This window comes from Pholcus phalangioides, unplaced genomic scaffold (assembly GCF_987345545.1).
Source record: "Pholcus phalangioides strain wild (caught in Gottingen) unplaced genomic scaffold, Ppha-v1.0 ptg000011l_1, whole genome shotgun sequence".
Lineage (NCBI taxonomy): Eukaryota > Metazoa > Arthropoda > Arachnida > Araneae > Pholcidae > Pholcus > Pholcus phalangioides.
The window spans coordinates 25415977-25439338 of record NW_028301604.1 but is presented as its reverse complement, the minus strand read 5'-3'; the positions used below and the strand labels follow the sequence as shown (position 1 = coordinate 25439338).

The 23362-nt window shown below is 32.8% G+C and overlaps 1 protein-coding gene across 3 annotated transcripts in view; it reads right to left on the bottom strand.

The window, feature by feature from the left end:
* The window catches only part of lgs (BCL9 domain-containing protein legless), a 109742-nt gene that overhangs the window by 4118 nt on the left and 82262 nt on the right, over positions 1-23362 (bottom strand). For all 3 annotated transcript variants that reach the window (XM_089239387.1, XM_089239388.1, XM_089239389.1), the window contains 2 exons: positions 21175-22293; positions 6836-7049 (listed from right to left, as the gene is read on the bottom strand). In XM_089239387.1, the coding sequence (XP_089095513.1) occupies positions 6836-7049; positions 21175-22293 (1333 nt within the window). The remainder of the gene's footprint in view (positions 1-6835; positions 7050-21174; positions 22294-23362) is intronic.

Sequence of the window (23362 nt, the reverse complement as noted above, 5' to 3'; positions counted from 1 at the left end):
ATCATGGAAAAGAATTAGTAACTTAACCAAAAATTAGTAATCCACTAACTTTTAACATTATGTTGAAATATTGGATTCTTGTCACACGGTACAACATCAGGGAAAATAAATTACAGTACAACCTCATTAAGTCGGACCAATTGAGACCAGAGCCAATCTGTGATATCGAAAATCAGCGTGAACCAGAGAATGTAAAAAAATGGAATAAAATGCATAAAACATACTTGCAGAAAATTACCTTTATGTTGAATAGATCAAGTATGAATCATATTTACACAAGATAAAAAGACATTATGTTAATAAAAGTCTACTTTGCAGGAAAAAAGGTAGTAAGCTTCTGCTGTGTGAGTCTTGTGTACTGGCTGAGAGCAGCACGATCACACATCCGGTTCAGCATAAGAAGCTTGGTCGGTGTTGTCTCTGCCTGATTTTGTAAATAGACCATTAGTTGTTCTATTTAACAGCAAACTTACCTCACACAGATATACATGTGCATACAATGATTTTTGTGGTGTTGTGAGGTCCAGCAGCTTCAGATAATAAAACCTAGCAAGTAGCCATTTATTGCTCTTTAAGCGTTTAGAAATCAGTGAATGCTTCAGCCCCCTGTTTTACATAAGGCATCCATTGTCACTGTGCTAGCATGATAATAATGATAAAGTTATGATAGAAATTTGAAGACTACTCCTCAGATTGAAAAAAAAAATTGAAATACAGTAAAACATAGATAAGTCGTCACCTCAAGTTATCGAAAAATTATGATGGCTTAAGCTGAGTTCCACCAGTTTTAATGTGCAATGTTATGAAAATTGTGTAAATTTAAAGTAATATGACATTTATTAAAGTATGAATCAAAATAACATTAATAAAATTTATAGATTGCGAAAGAAAAAATGATAGCAATTTTTTATCTTTCTTATCACTTATTACTTAAATTATTGTGGTGAAATGCACAATACACTTTGATTTATACTAGTAATTTTTAATTTAGACTAACAGAGCAACTGTTTGAATAAGTAGCTTTTCTTCATAACAGAACTCTCTATTGCACATTAATTTTACATATACGGGTCATTGCACATTAATTTTACATATACGGGTCATTGCACATTAATTTTACATATACGGGTCATTCCATTTCAAATCACCACCCAAAATGACACCCATAGTCTCAGATTTCAATGATTTTTTTTAAAATTTTTGTTGCTTTTACCATCCTTATTAACCGTGTGAAATATTATTTGTGTATCTCTGAAACAATTTTAGAAAAAAATGTTGAAATTTATCAAAAAATAATACAGATGACTTTTCCGAGGCTCAATTTTTAAGTGGCATTGTATGAGAAATTAAATCGTAACTTTTTCAATTTTCAATATATTCAAGTGAAATTTTCACTAAAGTGTTCACAAAAACATACAGAATATGAATAAAAATAATTCATATACTTACATTTGAAATTTACATGCAAAAAAATTATGTAAACTTAATTTTTGTGGAATTTTTCGTTAGAAAAAATACAATTTTTAGACCAGAGGCACAGCAGTTACCAAAACAACTTTTGTTTTAAATTTCTCCTAAATATATGAAGTAAAATACTGGAGAAAAAAAAATGTTTTTTTTTGTGGCTGTTAATATATTTATTCTGGCTCGCAACACAAAATTCATCAAATTGAACTGGATTAGAAAAATACAATTTTTAGACCAGAGGCACAGCAGTTACCAAAACAACTTTTGTTTTAAATTTCTCCTAAATATATGAAGTAAAATACTGGAGAAAAAAAAAATGTTTTTTTTTTGTGGCTGTTAATATATTTATTCTGGCTCGCAACACAAAATTCATCAAAATTGAACTGGATCACTCTGACTTCAAATCATTCAACTAGATACTGAAATGATACCCATCATCCCAGATTCCAATTATTATTTTTTTGTTTATTACTTCTACCATCCTTGTTGACCATGCAAAATTTCATGTACATATCTCAAAAACTTCTTGAGAAAAAAAATGTTTTCTAACCTCACAAATGACGTCTCTTAGGCTAACCCCATTCAAGCAATATTATTTGTGAAAATATATCATAACTTTGCAGATTTTCAATACATTCAAATGAAATTTCCACTAAAATGCTCACAAAAAAATGTAGATTATGACTAGGAAAGAAAATTTAAACCTTTGCATTAAAAAATTAGATTGCAAAAATAATTGTTGAAATTTAATTTTTGATTCTTTTTATAATAAAAACGCAATGGCTCACCCTTGCTTTTTCATTTACAAAAGCTGTCCTGCTTTTCGCACAGCATATTCGGTGACATTGAACTCTTCACAGATTTTTTTCCTTATTCCATGAAGCAGGGGCCAGAATTAAAATTTTAAACTTTTCCCTTCATGTGATGGTTAAATTCAGTCTTTTTCGAATTAACTCAATCAAAATAATATCACTTGCTTTCTGTTTAATATCTTCATTAAGTGTGCTTTGAGATTCATTTTCTGGTAATTCTTCAAAAACTTTACAAACCTTTGATTTTAAAGTGTTATAGGCAGATTCAACTTTTCTTTTTGTATAGTTTGACCTGCACTGTGGAGCTGCACTGTGAAGTTTAACTGATGACTCTTCTATGTTCTGTAGAGATGAATTTATTTCTTCAAGTGTTTCTTGTTTAGAAATTGACATTTCCAAGTTACTTATTTCTACATCAATATCACTGTTTATCTCTTCACAATATTCAGTTTCTTCACCTAATTTATTGATGTGTTTATTCACTTTGTATCTACAAGCATGCCATATCTTTTGCCCTAGAATTGATTTTGTAAAACCATCTATTTCATTTATTTTCTGTGAAAAATACAAGTTTAATATCTTTAAACCTTTTATTTTTTTCTCATGACATTTAAAAGGATTAAAGCATGCGTTCGGGTATGTTTCATACTTCTTTGAGAAAAAAGCTCTATGATGCTTACACACAGTAGACAAATGTTCAGAACTTGCTTCACTCCTCAAGATCAAAAGATTGTTGCCCGATGGGTCCAATGATGTAATGGGTAACAGATTTTTCACTTTTGCATAACACTTTTTATGACAGTCAGATCCAGTGTCTTTTCTGACATTTTTCTTTGAATTCCAAAATGATGATATTAAATATTTAGCGCAAATGGAAATTGTGTTATAAGAAAAATTTGCTAAACCTGGAGTAGGCTACTTTATGGAGCAAATTCTCTGTCTTCAGCAAGATCATAACTGAGACTTGCATCATTTGATGGGGGGCAGTTTAGTTCTAACACTTTTGTTTTAGTTTTCTCAATGAAGTAGCAGCAGTGATTTTATCATCACCTGCTGGGATGATAGTCTTATAATTAAACAAGGCACCAGCTGCCCTCTGAAGGACAATGACCAGTGTGCCATAGTTTATATCTTTACAGAAGCTATTATTATTTTTTACAATCATCACAACAAGAAACATCACATCTAATATATCACCACCAGGCATTATATACATTATGTTTTAATTTTGCTCTCTTCCATCTGCCTCAGCTACAACAATCAGGTTGTATCTGATAATTATTTCATTCTTTGTGATTTGATGCCTCATATTCTGGCTTTTTATCAGCAATTTTAAATTATTTCTTGGGAGAAATCTATAGGCCTGCATTAAATAACTATAATGTAGAATTTTTTGCCACACAAGTATAACCATTTCATATTTATCGTATATATTAAATATATGTTTATTAAAATATATGCTGTAAAAATCAAATTTAAAAAAATTTAACACTGTTTTGGTAAAATAACTTTATAATTAAGCATGTTGAAAAAAACTTCAAAAAATACATATATATACAGTAGACTCTCGGTAACTCGACACCCCAAAAGTATCGACAAACATGTTGACTTAAGCGGATGTCGAGTTAGCAGGGTTTTACTCTAAATTTTTGTCAGATCATTTTTGTGTACGTAATTATATACATTCTAACGATTGTATTAAATAAAATGCTAATTTTAATTCTGGGTAGTTTCAAAATAGAATCAAAACGCATAAAAAAATTTACTTCATGAAAAATAATCAAGTATATTTGCTGTTTTTCTTTCCGAAGAGAAATTTTTTTTTCTACACTATTCAGTTTATACCGCGATTGTTCTGCTTTTTCCTGACTATGTAGGAAGTGACGTATCACATCTAGAGTTTTTAGTGCATCATGGAGAGATGGTGCAGATAATTTCTCATCTGAACTTTCTGTGGTGTGTGCGTGATTCTATTTCTTTGAAACATGAAGCACTTGCTTTTTTTTGGGTGATTGATTCTAGAATATCATCGTCTGCAACAAGTCCTGAAGTTACAAGATCAGAGTCAATACTCACAAATTCATCGTTGATACAATCACCCATAATGCTAATTATGCTTTCTTCACACTTAATTTGGGAGGAATCTTCAGGAGAAATAATCTTTTTATTTTAATTAATTTTCTTCTGAGAAATAATCGTTCTCCAAAGACTCAGAACAAAAACCAACATGACGGAAGCAGTTCCGAATCGTGGCACTCGTGCCTGAGTTCAATGCAGAATCAATCATTTCAACTGCATCTAAAACAAATTTTTGCGTCCATTCTAACATCCACAAAGTCACAAATTTTTTGTCTGTAATTTTCTGTAAAAAGTTTTCATACTTAGGATAATTCCTAATTTCCTTGATTGAGACTTTTTGCAAAATCTTTTGCTTTCTCTTGAATTATTGGTCCTTATAATGGGATTGAGTGATTTGAACCACAAAAGAGTTGCTTCCTCTATATCGCTGAATTCTGATTTCGTATGTGTTTTCTACTAGGTTTATAAGAAGATTCACACAAATGCTGAAAAAAAAATTTTCCCTCTTTTTTAGCAAATGTTGAAATGGGTTCCATGCAACTCCATATTTTTAAATTTTTTTTAAAAATTTTTTTATTTCTCCAGCACCAGTCATTTTATGCCCACAATGACCAACTAAACCAAGATTTATGGTTTTACGACAGAGTCTGGCTATTTTCCTTCCATAACTGAGAGGTTGGTTCTCAAACTACTCAGAGTGAGAACTTAGTTAAGGTAGCCACATGTTCATGCAGTTGTCTTGGCAATACAATTCATTCTTTCCCAGAGTAATAGTACCTCCAATCAAATAGATTTTGACAAGAGTTAGCTGTTTTTGAAACTATAAAACCTCAAAATGTTCTTTGGTGTATCAGGCAGTGTTGTGTTCAGGAGGTGCTGCAATTTATGTGTCAAATCAGGAGTGTGAGAATCTTACGATGGATGAAAATTTATGATTAATTTCCTTATCTTCTCTTATCCTAATTTTGTGGGTGTGATTTCTGCTGGGTTCTAGCTATTTGGCAACTCAGAAATTGTTACAAAACAGGAGAAAAATTTGGAAAAATTGACACAATGTTTGGCACTTTAGCACTTGTAAAAACACTAAGGCTTACACTCATTATTTAGTGACATTGGCAATTTCAAATTAATTTTTTTATGGGATGATTGGTGATCTAACAATCATTATTTAGTAACATTGGGAAATAAATTTTAATCAACCATCACTGCACGATTGCAGGAATCCAGCAGGCGTTCATAATGGCAGCCGTGCCAACTTTTGAAATCCAGAAATCTGGCGATTCTCCCAAGGGGGACTAACACCCCAGCACTCATAGACTCGATCAAAAAAATTCACAAAAAAAAAAAATAATAATTTTTCATCAATAAAGTTCAAAAAGTTCCATTATTCCCCCAAGGCAAGTTCTGGATTGCCCCTGAGCAGAATATAATTCCATGTCAGTCTTTCCATGCAGAATAGAGAAATCACATCTACATAATGTTCATAAAGTATAAGTGTTTCCTTTCGTGGATGCTATCAGTGATTGATAATCTTGGGTATATGAACTCTTAAAAGCTTCATATTTAGCTTTATATAGCTTAAAGTTTTATATTTTCTTTCTGAAAATGTTTAATTGGAAGAAACGATTAAAAAAATTCAAATTACAAAGCTGCGGACAAAAAAACGTGCTTACAGAATGGCTGTTAAAGGAATACCATAAAGATTATACAGGAATTTCGGCAACCAAGGTCATGCCCCTGATAAATGATTGCAGATAAACGCTACGAAAACGATGTCGCGTCTTTGCCAGTTGCTTAAATGCGGTCACAGAGACTTTTTTAAGGTTGTCCTCTATGGGTGTTTTTCCTAACGACGACGGTAATCAATGATGCCACGATAACGTGAAAGCTTGCGTAAAATCTAATTTTCTACCAAAATCCGGAGAAATTTTAACAAATACGGAGAGTGGGAGGAAGGATGAAAAATCCGGAGTCTCCCGCCTAAATTGGGAGAGTTGGCAGGTCTGCAATGGGAAACCTGATAAAAACTGATTTCCGGGGATAGAATCAAGTGTGGGAATTTCCTGGCAAAATCTGAAAATTGATTGTAAAAAATTCATGAGATCTATTTTGTGACTTCAGTGATGTTTTTCTTGTTTTATGACTTGCCTGGGAGTTGATAACTTTTCCATGATGGTAGTCACCCTGCAATGTAATTTTCAAAAGTACTTCTTTCTATTTCAACCTTGTACAACAAAAGTGTGCAGATAATTCTAATGTTTTTATTATAAAAATCTGCAGATTATGCACAGGAAAATATGGTGTATCATCTTACAAAACTAGTATAAAAATAGTATTTAAATTTAAAAGAATATAAGTTGTCATGCAAAATATAGTTTTCGTGATCATTTTTCCAATTTTTTTAAAAAATTAACATAGTAATAATAGCTTCTGACCAGCACAGCATCAAAAATGTTGCAAAAACTATTTCCTATTACCTTGAAGGAGACATGATGTCCATTTCTCGCATGCTTGTGTTTGGCTGCTTTTGAATAGTCAATTCCTGACCATCAAATGAGTTCAAGTATTGAATTTGTTGGGGTGATGGCACAGGCATTAAACTTGGTTCTCTGTGACATAAGACTGCTGTCTGAACACTGTTTTGCTCTTGTTGACTGGATTGATGAGATGACACATGACCATATGAAGATCCTGTTTTCAAAAAAAAAACAACAACATATAGCCTTAATATGAACATGAATGCCAGGAAGCTGCTATCAGACTTATCCCAATGCTGAGATCTCTCCCAGTTTTGCTTTTGTATTTGATGTGAGCATGGGATTTGGGATTAGTATAAGGGAAAATGGAAAGCCTACCCATGTTTTGCTTCTAATCATGTTAAATCCCAAATTTCAGATTAAAAAAAAAAGACTCATGGAATATGCCCTGCATGGCCATAAATGTCAGAACTATAGAGATGTAAAATTCTCGAGAATATGCTTGAGAATATTCTTTGGAAGAACCACTATTATAAATAACTTGAGAATATTCTTATCATTCTCAATAAGAATATTCTTCAGTTATTTATAATAGTCCTTCTACAGAAGATTCTCAAGAAAATTTATAATAATATACATTATAATAAATATTCTTCACAAAAATATTCTTATAAGGATATAATACTAGAGAATATTCTCTAGAAGGTGACTATTATTTAAGTAACTTGAGAGAATATTCCCATTATTCTTGATGAGAATATTCTCTGTGATAATCTTTTGAAAGATTCTTGAGAATATTCTTGAAATTACAATAAATATAAATTCACCTTATTTTTACTTGGTAATGAATGTCTTCAAAATTAAAAAATATATACATGTATGTTTATAATATGCTACATGTTTATGAATAATTAATATATATATATATAATAGCAAATAAGAGTAAATTGATTTTATTTATATTTGTGAAAGAGGAAAGTTGTATTTTGTTATTTTCCTGCAAACAAAAGTAACTATACAAAAAAATAACCCTTCTCAGAGGACACAGAACTGTTCAAAACTGGTATTCAGACAAATTATTCACAACAGCTTGAAATTGAATAGACTAAAGAAAAAACAACGATAAAAGCAAATTATGAGAAAAACTTGCTGCAAGAGCCTTCAGAACGTCATACATACAGCATAAAGGAATCATTAACAGAAGAAAATTAAAGTTTGCAGCCCACAATATTAAACTTATAAAGCAAGAAAATGAAAACAACATGGATGAATTGAACTTGCAAAGAAATATGAGTGATAAAAAATTTGAGTGTATGTTCATTGAGTTTATTGAAGAAAATAACAGAGTTTGCTATCTTTAGAATGAAGGTGATTATAGTAATGGCTCTCTTTGTCAATCAACTTTGGTTTTATTTTTTGCTTTGAACTTTTCTGAAAATTTATGTAATTTTGAAGGAAATTTTTTCATCTTTACAGGTTTTCAAAATCTTAATAACCAAAACTTTTGAAACCACTCACCATGACAAAGAATATTCTCGAACTAAAACTTGTCATTATGAGGTGATTATGCCAAAACAATTGTTCTAAATGTTTTAGGCAATGAAAACTGAATTATATTTCATAATGTAAATTAGTAAATTTATTTCATTATTTAAAAAAAAAAAGAGAATATTCTTGATTATTCTTTAATTTTTACATTCCCGAAAATCTTCTTACATCACATATCTAGTCACAGAGAACCACATCTAAAATATTTTTTCCAGGAGTAAACTTCCAAACTTAATTGTTACCCCTTCCCCATTGTGAAAGTGAATAGTCTTACAACAAAGAGTGGGTTTATTCCTAATTATTTTTGACATGATTCATACTCTCTTAACACAAAAAAGAAAAAAAAAAAAAAAAAAATTCAAGGACTATTCAATCACTTTCCAAGGCAAAATTTAAACAATTCAGGGACTTGTATATGTATTCATATTTTTAACTAAGCACTATGCATATTTAAATTAGAGTGAAACATCTGAGCTAAGGGTTTAAATTTCTATACATTTTATTTAACACTATCTGTAACTTTTAACATACACCCAATTCTACTGCATATGCAAGTAATCAAAGTTTTCCAGCAATAAATTCATAGATGATTGTCTTATCTTCACAAAATAAAAATTTTTTTTATTCTTCAAATGGGATTTTGGCACTATTCCCCACCAAAACAATACTGATGATCAGAGTTCTACCACATATTGGAAAGTTAATGCATGGACTTTCTGCGACTTTTTATTCATATTTTCCAGTCTGATGAAATTTAGTTTGCTGGAATGTTCCCATATAGCAAAGAGAAAATTTCATAACTCACTGGTTCCCAAGAAGCGTACCACAGTGCTTTGAAGTACCTTCATTATATCTATTGAAGGTGATGTGATATGCCCCATCAAGTAGATTAACCAATTCAATGGTGTACTATGTTGTTTTAATAAACAACATAACTCTTATTTTATAAATCATACATATATTGTTTAGAAATTTGAGTTGTGGAAAATTTTGATATAGAAAAGACAGTGAATCGAAAAAGTTTAGGAACCACAGTTCTAACCACTCACATTAACTAAGTTTTGTATATTAGAAGACCAATTTTGGTCCTATTTCAGAGAACTTGGCGTTAAATCAACAACAGTGTATAAATCAGTGACTTTTTCTCCTGCTTCATGAATTTTTTCATGTTCGTAGACAACCTGTATGATGATTGTGCAGTGAAGTTTACTCTTGACAACATTTTTATATCTTTTTGGCTGTATTCTTTATACAATTAACATAGATCTTGATAGAACAGATTTTGCTACCAAAAGACATTAAAAATACATAAAAAAATTCAATTTTTTTCTCACAAAGGTTGTATAAGAGCTTCAAACCACACACTCTCTCTTTAAACTAATGTGTTTTTGTTTACACAAAACTGAGGTAGCTTCACTCACTTCACATAGCTCTTTCAGACCCAAACATACATTTTTTGGAATTTTTAAGATGTTTTTATATTTTTGATACTATAATTTTTAAGATGTTTTTGTATTTTTGATACTATAATTTTTAAGATGTTTTTGTATTTTTGATACTATAATTTTTAAGATGTTTTTGTATTTTTGATACTATAATTTTTAAGATGTTTTTGTATTTTTGATACTATAATTTTTAAGATGTTTTTGTATTTTTGACACTATAATTTAAAAAAAAAATCTTTGTCAGCAAATATTTTTGTAATGTTCATTTTTTCAGATTTTTTTAAATTTTTTTGCGAAAAAATAATTCACTTTGTTCAATTTTTTTCAGCCAAGGTGATGACAGGGTATACTAATCTTCACATACAAATTTTTCCAGAATTTTACTGCTAAATATTATGCAATAAATCAAACTTTTCCCAGAGGCATATTCTCCTTGAAGCCATCCAAGCTTCCCTTCATGTACAAGCTTTTGGCAACAAATTTGGATGATCTCTATTTGACTAATCTGAGATAAAGCTGGTAAACTTAACCTAACTGCACGTTAGAAAAAGGAAAAAGGGGGAAAATGGAAGAAAAAACAAACAGAAAATAAAAAATATATAATAGATAAGTAGATGAGAGGGAAGAGTATTTACTCTTTTCACCCTCACCCTATGTGTTCTCTTTCACTCCTTACATATATATAATAGAAATTACACATTATACGTGGGAAAAAAAATCACTAAAAGGTGTATAGAGAAAACATCTTTGGTTTATAAGGTTACAATACAGTTTTGTGATGACGAAAGAGAGAGGAAAAAAAAAAGAACTGGATTAAATTTATTCCACTGATGTTTGGACAAAATATTTCATCCATGGTCATAAATGGGTTAAACCCCCATGAAAATTCAACTTTAAGTGCTGCCCTCTGCTGATAGAAGGCCCTTTAAAGTCCATATTCACCCCATGTGCTATAGCATAAACCTTGCACAATCCTTCAAGTAAGGGCTTAACACCACAAGGTACAAAAATAAATTCTATGTTTAAAAAAAGCAACCCGTGCATTTATGCATGAAGAAGGGTCATGGTGAAAGTACAGCCAAAAACGATTTCAGAAAAAATTAATCCCTTATTTTTTGTCCTTGAAAATGAACTTTTTCACAAGGTATTTTCGTGAATTTCAAAGACCATAAGAAACAAGGAAGAAAAATGTGTGCTAGCTTTTCATTTACAGAAATTGTAGGCAGCATTATGCAACACAATAATACCTCCAAGTAATGGCACATGCCCTGATATAAGGTATATCAGAGAGACTAGCAAAAACTATTTCAGAAAAAAAGAATCAATATCCCCAAGTACTTGAACCGAAAACTTTAAGATGTCCCCTTTTCCAAGGACTGTATGAATCCTATTTGAAGTGAAAATAGTTTTTCACTTTTTATCCCCGAAATTTCCTGCTACACTTAAGATTTTCACCAGAGGAACATGTCTCTTTCTCGATGATCAATGTAGCAGATTACTAGCCAATCTTTCATCTTTGAATTTCACCAAAATATCACAGACAAGCAGTACCCTGAGGAAAAAATTTTGAATTCATAGCGATGCGTTTCAGGTGATTTTGAGTATCTGTCAAAAGGGTTGCCTACATTAAAGGTATTTGCTGAAAGAGTACAAAGGCAAATATGTATTTTCCAATACAGTTCAACAGAAACAAAATGAATTGGCCTATGCAGAAACAGCTTTAGCCCAAACAACTGTTTAAAAAAACTACTCCAGCTGTGTAAATATTCCATTCCATTGGAGTTACAATTTTATTAATATTTTAATATTAAAATAATTTTAACTAGTGGGTCATTCCATGTCAAATCACCCAGCCATGACACCCATAGTCGCAGATTTCAATGATTTTTTTTTTATTTGTTGCATTTACCATCCTTATTAACCGTGTGAAATATTATTTGCATATCTCTAAAACTTTTTGAGAAAAAAAATGTTGAAATTTATCAAAAACTGATGCAGGTGACTTTTCCGAGGCTCAATTTTTAAGCGGCATTGTTTGAGAAAATAAATCATAACTTTTCCAATTTTCAATATATTCAAGTGAAATTTTCACTAAAGTGTTCACAAAAACATACAGAATATGAATAAAAATAATTCATACACTTACATTTGAAATTCACATGCAAAAAAATTATGTAAACTTTGTTTTTGTGGAATTTTTCGTTAGAAAAAATACAATTTTTCAAACGTATTTTTAGACCAGAGGCACAGCAGTTACCAAAACAACTTTTATTTTAAATTTCTCCTAAATATATGAAGTAAAATACTGGAGAAAAAAAATAATGGTTTTTTGACCGTTAATATGTTTACTCTGGTTCGCAACACAAAATTCATCGAAATAAGACTGGACCGTTCCGATTTCAAATCATTCAACTAGATACTGAAATGCAACCCATCATCCCGGATTCCAATTATTATTTTTTGTTTATTGCTTCTGCCATGCTTGTTGACCATGCAAAACTTCATGTATATCTCAAAAACTGTTTGAGAAAAAAAATGTTTTCTAACCTCACGAATGACGTCTCTTAGGCTAACCCCATTCAAGCAATATTATTTGTGAAAATATATCATAACTTTGCAGATTTTCAATATATATTCAAGTGAAATTTCCACTAAAATGCTCACAAAAAAATGTAGATTATGACTAGGAAAGAAAATGTAAACCTTTGCGTTAAAAAATTAGATTGCAAAAAAAATCGTTGAAATTTAATTTTTGATTCTTTTTATAATAAAAACACAATGGCTCACCTTTGCTTTTTCATTTACAAAAGCTCTCCTGCTTTTCGCACAGCATATTCAGTGACATTGAACTCTTCCGATTTTTTTCCTTGTTCCCCTTTCTTAAAGCAGGGGCCAGAGTTAAAAATTGCAGTTTTCTCCTTGTGATGGTTAAATTGAGTCTTATTTCTAATTAACTTTATCAAAATAATCATATTTGCTTTCTGATTAATATCTTCATTAAGTGTGCTTTGAGATTCATTTTCGGGTAATTCTTCAAAAACTTCACAAACATTTGATTTTAAAGTGTTGCAAGCAGATTCAACTTTTCTTTTGGCATTGCTTGACTTGCACTGTGGAGCTACCCTATGAAGTTTAATTGGTGACTCTTCTATGTTCTGTAGAGATGAATTTATTTCTTCAAGTGCTTCTTGTTTAATAATTGACATTTTTCCAAGTTACTTCTCTACATTACTATCACTGTTCATCTCTTCACAGTATTCAGTTTCTTCACCTAATTTATTATTGTTTATATTCACTGTTCCTACAGGCATGGCATATTTTTTTCCCTAGAATGTACAAACCATTTTTGTACAACCATTTATTTCATTTATACATGAAAAATATAAGTTTACTATCCTTAAACCTTTTGTTATTTTTTTCTTATGACATTTTAAAGGATTAAAGCATGCTTTCGGATATATTTCATACTTTGAGAAAAAAGCTCTACGATGCTTAAACACACAGTAGATAAATGTTCAGAACTTGCTCCACTCCTCAATATTGATGTCCGATGGGTCCAATGATGTAATGGATAACAGATTTTACACTTTTGCATAACACTTTTTATGACAGTCAGATCCAGTTTTTTTTCCAACGCTATAAATTTCAAGTGTCTTTTCTGACATTTTACTTTGAATTCCAAAATGATGATATAAAATATTTAGCTCAAATGGAAATTGTGTTATAAGAAAAATTTGCTAACCCTGGAGTAGACTACTTTATGGAGCACATTCTCTGTCTTCAGCAAGATCATAATTGAGACTTGCATCATTTGATGGGGGGGGGGGGGGCACAGTTTGGTTCTAACACTTTTGTTTTAGTTTTCCCAATGAAGCAGCAGCAGTGACTTTATCATCACCTGCTGGGATGATAAAGTCTTATAATTAAATAAGACACCAGCTGCCCTCTGAAGGACAAAGACCAGTGTGCCATAGTTTATATCTTCACAGAAGCTATTATTATTTTTTACAATCATCATCACAACAAGAAACATCACATCTAATATATCACCACCAGGCATTATATACATTAGGTTTTCAATTCTACTCCCTTCCATCTGCCTCAGCTACAACAATTAGGTTGTAGCTGATAATTATTTCATTCTTTGTGATTTAATGCCTCATATTCTGGCTTTTTATCAGCAATTTTAAATTATTTCTTGGGAAAAATATATAGAAGCTTGTGTTAAATATTATAATGTAGATTTTTTTTCACACAAGTATAACAATTTCATATTTATCATATATGTTTATTAAAATATATGCTGTAAAAATCAAAGTAATTAAAAAAAATGTAATACTGTTGTGGTAAAATAACTTTATAATTAAGCATGTTAAAAAAACTTCAAAAATTAATCTACATATATGATTAATATTATCTGGATTTATCAAATACAAAATAATTCTTTATGCAAAAATATATCAGATTGCAAAAGTTCGTCTTTGTTGCATCATAAGAAATATTTATAGATCAATTAAAAGTGAAATTAATTATTCGGAATTTGAACACTTCTAAGAATCTGAACATGAAGGTTTAATTTGAAAAATTATTTTATTCACCCAAAACCTTTTTTTTTCACCAACTCCCATTTGACACTTCTAATTAACATTTCTAATTATTTCATGAATTCATTTAATCTTAGAATTTTAAAATTTATTAATTGTTTTGAATTATTGCATTAACTACTCATTAAACTTAATTTAGTGAATACTGTAATAAATGTATAAGTGTACATGAAAAATAAAATATAAATTTATTTTTACTAAGCATGAATCATTGTATTAAGTCAAAATGTACAAATATAATTAATGTAGTCATATAAGTACAATTGTGTTTTGTTACTCAAATGTATTAACTGTCAAAATAATGCTTACTTTTCTAGTCTTCTTAATATATTAATAGGATTAAATTTTAAAAAAATTGAAAATCCATGCTGTGCATCCAAAAAAAAAGTGTTTAAAAAATTGTGTTAAAAAAAAATAAATAAAAAAATAAAATTTAAATGACTTTTTTCCTCTAAGGTTTACATTTTTTCTATTCATAATCTGCATTTTTTTGTGAGCACTTTAGTAGAAATTTCACTTGAATATATATTGAAAATCTGCAAAGTTATGATATATTTTCACAAATAATATTGCTTGAATGGGGTTAGCCTAAGAGACATCATTCGTGAGGTTAGAAAACTTTTTTTCTCAAAAAGTTTTTGAGATATGTACATGAAGTTTTGCATGGTCAACAAGCATGGTAGAAGCAATAAACAAAAAATAATAATTGGAATCCGGGATGATGGGTTGCATTTCAGTATCTAGTTGAATGATTTGAAATCGGAACGGTCCAGTCTTATTTCGATGAATTTTGTGTTGCGAACCAGAATAAACATATTAACGGTCAAAAAACCATTATTTTTTTTCTCCAGTATTTTACTTCATATATTTAGGAGAAATTTAAAATAAAAGTTGTTTTGGTAACTGCTGTGCCTCTGGTCTAAAAATACGTTTGAAAAATTGTATTTTTTCTAACGAAAAATTCCACAAAAACAAAGTTTACATAATTTTTTTGCATGTGAATTTCAAATGTAAGTGTATGAATTATTTTTATTCATATTCTGTATGTTTTTGTGAACACTTTAGTGAAAATTTCACTTGAATATATTGAAAATTGGAAAAGTTATGATTTATTTTCTCAAACAATGCCGCTTAAAAATTGAGCCTCGGAAAAGTCACCTGCATCAGTTTTTGATAAATTTCAACATTTTTTTTCTCAAAAAGTTTTAGAGATATGCAAATAATATTTCACACGGTTAATAAGGATGGTAAATGCAACAAATAAAAAAAAAAATCATTGAAATCTGCGACTATGGGTGTCATTATGGCATTTTGTCGGGTGATTTGAAATGGAATGACCCTAGTATGACTAATATTAGAATATTAGTTTATATATATCTAATATAATTGGATGTATATAAACTAACTGATATACTTATTAATTAGTATGTATCTAATGTAACATTGCAAACATAAACAGCATCTTAATAGAATGTGCAAGAATGAGCCTATTTCTTTACTGATTGCATTATCGCACACAGGCAAAACATATTGACGCAGGTAAAAACAGAAACAACGACATGACAGCAGAAAAAATTGCTACCACAGCGAGTCCCCCATCGAGGGTTTAGCGCGGCAACCTCTCGATGAGTATAAAAAACAAGCCTGCGATTCGGAATCAGCAATAAATTGTAGGTCCCGGTCTAATTAGCCATTGTGCGCAGAAATGACTGTGGTGCGACAAAAATTATCAAATGAACAAATATAGTCCAGCCAATTTTTCAATTCAGAGGGAAGCACAGTAGAGGGTTGATTCAGCCTGGTAACACTAAATGAGATAATTTTCATTTTTGTTTTTTCACACTATAAATTCACTATGTGGGGCCCGTAAAAAATTTGGCCTCAGCCAGCCAAAGATCTCAGCTTACCGGGCCTTACTGCAAGATGTGGGGCCACTAGACCAGTGTTTCTTAACCTTTGGAATCCTGTGGCACGGTTGATTTCTTTTTCCTTGATTGAAAGGCCTGGGCATACACAAGATTAATGGGAAATAAATGGGTAAAAATGAAGCAATAAAGCACTCACTGCCCAGTTTGGCAGATGCCAGGGGCCCGGCGGTTGAGGAACACTGCACTGGACCATAGTTTCCTAACCTTTTTTGCCTTATCGCCTCCAACGCAATCTAACCCGTAGGATACTATGTTATACCCGTAGTTTCTACTGCCCTCCGGGGACGTTAATGCCCACATCGTGAATCACTGAACTAGACCAACCAAGGGTCCTTTCGAAGGAAAATGAATATGTGAAATCTGTGTTCTATGTCCTATATTAGACGCTTGTTATTTGCTCTTTCGTTATGCTTAGGTGTCCATTTAAATAAGGCATCTTCAATCCATTGCTCGCAAGCACCATGGTGCTCCCTGAAGCACCCACTCGTGAGCACTTGATCAAAATTTCATTTAAACACCTTGTGCAAATAGCATTCAATTATAAAATAATAAATTATTAATAAATAATAGGATTTGAAAGGAAATCCGTATCCACACCTCGATATTCGACTTATTATTTTTCCCAACAAACATGGATTTACATCATTTTTATCTGTATCTACCCAGTTAACAATTTTCATACATGACTTATCAGACACCATTGTCAGTGTGTCAATCATCTTCAATCCGATATATTCCTAGATTTTTCAAAAGCATTTGACAGGGTGCCCCCACAGTAAACTTCTCCTAAAACTCTCAAACCTTGGTCTAAACGTTCAACTGCTTAAATGGGTGGAGGCCTTCCTCATAGACCGTAGCCAGTTTGTCTCATTCAAAAGCCAGAACTCCCCATTTCTTCATGTCAAGTCTGGTGCACACCAGGGTTCGGTGATCTCGCCATTACTATTTCTAATTTATATAAATGACCTACCCGACTCCTTAAACTACAGCATCAGACTCTTTGCAGATGATTGTGCCATCTACAAAAATGTGTCGGGCGCGGTAGCCCAGGTTGATAAGGTACTTGCCTAAAGTACCAAAGGATCCTCACAGGTGTCCTGAGTTCGATACCCAGTTAGTACTTGTCAGAAAACTTTCCTGACACAGGGGTACAACAAAAATGGCAACATGACCACAGAAAAAATTGCTATCACAGGGAGTAAGTACCCCATCGAGGGGTTAGCGCACCGACCTCTCAATGAGAATAAAAAACAAAGCCTGCCGTTTGGAATCAGCAATAAATTTTAGGTCCCGGTCTAATTAGCCCTCATGTGTAGAAAATGACAGCGGTGCGACAAAAATGATCAAAAATGTTTCCAATCTTTCCGACCAAGAGAATCTTTCCAACACAACCTTAACATTATTTCCTAATGGTGCTCAGCCTGGAATTTGCCCCTCAACTCTTCATAAACAGTTTTTATGAAAGTTACCCGTAAAAGAATTCCCCACGATTTACCTTACTCAATAAACAATTCTTTGATCTTTGAGGTTTCCCATCATGAGCAGAGATACGGGGGGGTACATGGGCGGCATTGCCCCCCCCCTTCCCCAGCGTCAAAGGTGGAGTCGACTGATCTAATGTATATATGAATTGACATCATCATCTTGCCCCCCCCCCCCAGACTTCCAAGTCTATCTCTGCCTATGTTTCCCACTATAAATACCTGGGCATAATAATCTCTTCCGATCTCCGCTGGAATCGTCACGTTGATTATATTTTTAATAAATGTCTCCAAAAACTCTTTTTCCTTCGTCGTAATCTGAAAAACTGCACCCGTCATGTCCGTCACCTATACTACCAGACATATATTGTCCCTATTCTGTCTTATGCCTGTGAAGCCTGGGACCCACATACCCAAACCCACATAGACAAATTAGAATCTATCCAAAATAAGTCCACTTGCTTCATTTTTAACTGTTGGTCTTCATCTGTCTCCATATCGGAACTAAAGCGACAACTCAATATCCAAACGCTCTCCTCTCTTAGACTTATTTCTCGTTCAACATTTCTTTTCAAAATCCTCCAGGTGTTTTTTAATATCGGCATTTCCAACATTCTAATTAAACCCTCTCATTTCTCGGTTAGACTCAATCCTTCCCAAAAATTACAGCCTATCTTTGCCTCTTCAGATTGTCACAAATTTAGCTTCTTCCCAAGAGCTATTATCGACTGGAACAACCTACCATCAAATATCGTAGATTGTACTATGATTTCCGAATTTTCATGTACCATCACAACCGTCATTTCCATCATACATAACTTCCGCATCCTCTTGTATAGGCCTTGTCCTTGGCCAAACAATATTGAATAAATAAAATAAATTTCATGCATTTGTATGTCAAACTCGCCGTAAGGGTGCTTTTCTTTTGATGATGGGCACTGGCAATGCTAACGACTAGAAAAAGGTTAAAGACCTCTGGTCTAGATTGTTATCATATTCCAATGGTTATCTTTTGTCAGCTGCCTCCCTTGCGTAATTCATGGGTCATCTGTGGCTTACCAAGAAGTTCTGCAGTTTTTTCACCATATAAAAGAACCACTTTAAAGCATAGGTTTTTGTGTGCACAAATCCATATTTTGAGCACCCCACGACACTCCTATGAGCCCTCACATACGATTTTGGAAGCACTATAGTACTCCTTTAAATTCTACCTAAAAGTTATGTTGCAAGACAATGGCAAACGAATCCGATGTCGGTCTTCTCTTGAACTCTCTCATTCTGTCGCATGCGTATACTGTAAGATTTCATCGTTCACTACCTATGGCTAGTTGGTAAAGATCTGCATGATCAAAATAAGAACAAAAAAATGGATGATAATTTAAAAAAAAAATTTCTTTCGCAGGGAAAAAATTGGTGCCCTTTCACCTGTCCTCCACAAGGATGGGGCTGACACGGCTGGAGCCCTAAGGTCTGGGACAATCACCATCATTGTTTTTTCATGCTATAAATTTACTACAGAGACCCCCCTCTGTGAAAACTCTGGCTTGCGGACCCGACAAAGATCCAACAGTCCTGCTCCACGATGTGGGGGGTGGGGGGAAGGAGATCATGTCATTTCTATGGAAAACCAATATTGTTCCGAAGAGGACTCCCTACTGCCGTGGTCCATTACAGTCCCTCCCTCCTCTTCTAGGAATTATCATGTGATATATTACAGATGTTGGAAGCTCCTGACAAGCAAAGAAAGAAAAGTTCGTTTTTGTTCATCCAGTCTAAATAACTTTTTTGCCCCACCCATATGTCTGATCCAATGTTGGGTGGCTACACATTGGCATTGTCTTTTCTGTTGCTACTCACCCATCCATCCCTTCGGGGCAAAAAAAAAAGAATGAATGAAAGCTGAGGGAGAAGAAATATTGAATGCCACAGCTTAGAATTTAGGAAAAAAAATCTCTGGAGAATCAAAAAAAAATCTGTGACCTTCACTCAAATTTTGTGACTTTTTCAGGACTTCCGTGACCTTTTTCTCATTCCATGATTTCCCACGATGGTAGACACACTGCATTATAAGCATTTTGTCGTCTCAATACTACAACCTGATAACCCCAAAATTTATGATTTTTAGGTAAATACAAAAAATAACACGTCTTAGCATGCACTTTGATATGCTACAACTAGGAAATCTAGCAGAAATCTAAGCTAAGTTATTCGTTTATTTTTATGCAATATAATGTTGAATACACACTTCAATCAGTATGTATTTAGCTTTTTTCTCAAAACATCTAAAATAGAGTTATCTAGTTATAGTATTGACACGGTGATATGTGGAACAGGAGTTCGGAAATTAGATATAATGGCTGTGTGTGTGCTATTTATTCAAAACATTTGTGTTCAAAAAACTACAACTACAAATTATTCACTAGTTCATGCAATATTTTTCTATGTAATTGTCACCATTGTCCTAACATTTATTTGTTCTGGGTAATAGTTTCTGTACCTCAAAGTGTCATAGAAATCTGTCGCTCGCTATGGAAACCAGGTTGTAACAGCATTTTTATCACGTCATTGTCATGGTTTTCCTGAGATTTCAGTTAAAGAAGCAAATGAAAGTTACTGGGCACAAGGTCCATGCTGTATGGTCAAAACATATCACTTTGAGAAGTGCATTGGTGAAATTTGCTGCATAAGTCAAAGTAGGAAGACATCACTTGTCAACATTACCCTGTTTGTTTTGAATAGCCTATCAAAGACATTGCAGGCTTGGCAATATGCAGTAGCATTAATTGTGATGCTGTGAGGTATGAAACCAATCACAAAAATTACTTTTCTGTCCCAGGAAGCAAAAACAATGTTCAAGAAGTTTTTTTTTTAAACAGAAATTGAGATTTTAAATTTATTGGGGTTTGATGAATGTGTATGACACCATTGCCGATGGTTATTGTTTGGATTCCTGAACATTGGGAAAATCTCCAGAAAATTCACAGCACCACATCATTAAATTTTGTCAATGTGTTTTCCCATAAATTGAGAAAATTTATGTGAGTATCTACTGGGTGCTCGAATTTGAAGGAACATATGAATATGACAGAGTACAATTCAAAATCAGAGTTCTAAATCACCATAGCCATTGTAAACTCTTGCTACTCGAGCATGAATTGGTATAGCTGTGACAAAAGATCATGAAGGAAAAGCTACAAGATCATGGTCAGTCAGCATTATGAATGCACACAAAACATGAATTTTCTGCCTACATGCAATGTATTGTTGCTTTCTGAATAACCTTTGTATATAAAATTAAATTGACTACGTTAAACATTTCAATAGCAAACATACCTTGTGTAGTGCTTGCAGTAGTAGAAGAAACTGTACACGAAGCAGATGATACTTCTGTGCTCACACTCACAGGAGTAAGGGGACCAGATTCTTGAACTTCACTACATTGAGTTTTTCTTCCTGAAACACATGGAACCGGGGTACATGGGGCAGATATAGACATTGTGTTCACACATGAGTTTGTAGAAGTACCTGAAGGAGTAGATGATATGGTTGACGGTGTTGTTGGTGTTCTGATTAAAGAGCTATTGTTTGAATTTGGACCAGATGAACAATTCAAAGGCTTGGGTGAATTCAATGGAGTTGTATGTAAGCTAGTACTTCCAACAGGAGTAGTACCTGGACTAGGATGTGGCAGTCGTGGACCAGGTGGAGTTGGATGAGGGAAATGTCTAGAAGGATCAGCTGGAGAAGCTAAACCGGAAATCATGCGAGGAGAAGGAAGTGATAATGATGTGCTTGGAGATGCAGGGTGAGGACTTGATATACTTTTCTTACTAGTCTGGTGATATGGTGGTGGTGGCCCTGGCATTCTGGTTCCAGAACTCATTCCTATATTTGGACTTGCACAATTCACTGACTGCTGTGTTTCAGGAGTATGCTGCAATACAGATTGTGCTATTTGTTGTTGTGGTAGTCCAGTTTGTTGTGTAGATGGTATTCCAACAGGATAAGATATGGGTGGGCCAGCAGGAACATTTTTTTTCCTACGTTCTTCATAAAACTGATGCTGTAGTTCTTGCCATTTCATTTGTGCAGACACAGAAGGTAATGAAAAATTTTGCTGAAAATTTGGACTGGCAGCATTTTGATTTGTGAACACATGAGGTGGCTGATGCATATGCTCATGATCATTCATACAAGGTTGCTGAGGACTATAACAAGAATCTGCTGTTGGATGGATACATAAATCACCAGGTGGACCACTTCGATTATGAGCCAGCATTCCTCCTGAGATAAGGCCAACATTAGTTTGAGGTGTAACCATACCAGAAGGCATTTGATCAAACTGCTGTTGCTCTGGAAATAACATTTGCTGCATTTTGCGTATTGTTGCTAATTGTTCTTCTCTATGCTGCCGTTGTTCTGGAGTCAAATTCTCATCTGGTATTTTCATACCTGGATAATGAAATAAAAACAAAAATTAAATGCAGTATTGTTAGGAAAAAAAGAAAAAAAAGCTAAAGAATTTTAAGATAATTTGTGAGAACTTTTATAACAATATACAAAACCAGAGATGCTGCTTTACTCTAACTTATCTGAGTCCTGGAAGCCAGGTTGTTGACAAAACAACAGTCCTTTTTGAGTAAAAGTGGATGGCCCCCTTGAAGAAAATTAAAATTTTTTTCCCCATTATACATGTTCACTGGTACCCCTGTGAATCAAACTAATACAAGTTATTTATGAATGAAAATCAGAGCACTTGTGTCAAATTCCATGTTAAATACTCAGCGTTAATGGGTTTCTTAGCAAGCTTTCTCTACTAGTAGAAAATGAGAGTAAAAGAACCTAGTTATAAGCTGGTAAATTAATTTTTTTTTCAATGAACCTTTTGATTGAATATGTTTTTAGAAATGAATTATTTGATTCACAGGGATACCAGTGAATGATGGGGGGGAGCATACCTTAATTCTTTTTCAAGAGGTACCCACTTCCATTCAAAAAGGACCTCTAGGAAAATTAGAGTACAGCGACACCTCTGGTCATTATAACAGACATACTGTAATTTATTTCTAAAAACCACGCGTAATCCAATGGTTCACTAAAAACAAAAAAGGAATAAATCTAAAGCAAATGTAATCAGGTTAGTCATATATTTACTAATATATCAATTTATATATTCTTTTCTGTGATCAATATTTTTGTTTTGGAAAAACCTTAGCTCTTTCAAAAATATGTTCAGATTCATTGAAAGCAAATGACCCTGATGATTAATAACTTGTAATTCTTATAAATCCTTGTGAAGCAAATTTCCAGGAATGATTTTCTACTCTATTTTTTAATATTTTTGTGCATATTCAATTGAGTGGAATAAGTGACATTTTTTCAGAATTTTTTTAACACATCACCTTGGGACCCTTCCCTCGTAAGGCAATAAGAGTTCTCTAGCTAGCAATGAAAGTTAATATATATGAACAGTTGAAATTTTAAATCAAACTTTAAAAAAAATGTTTGTTTGGATTTAAAA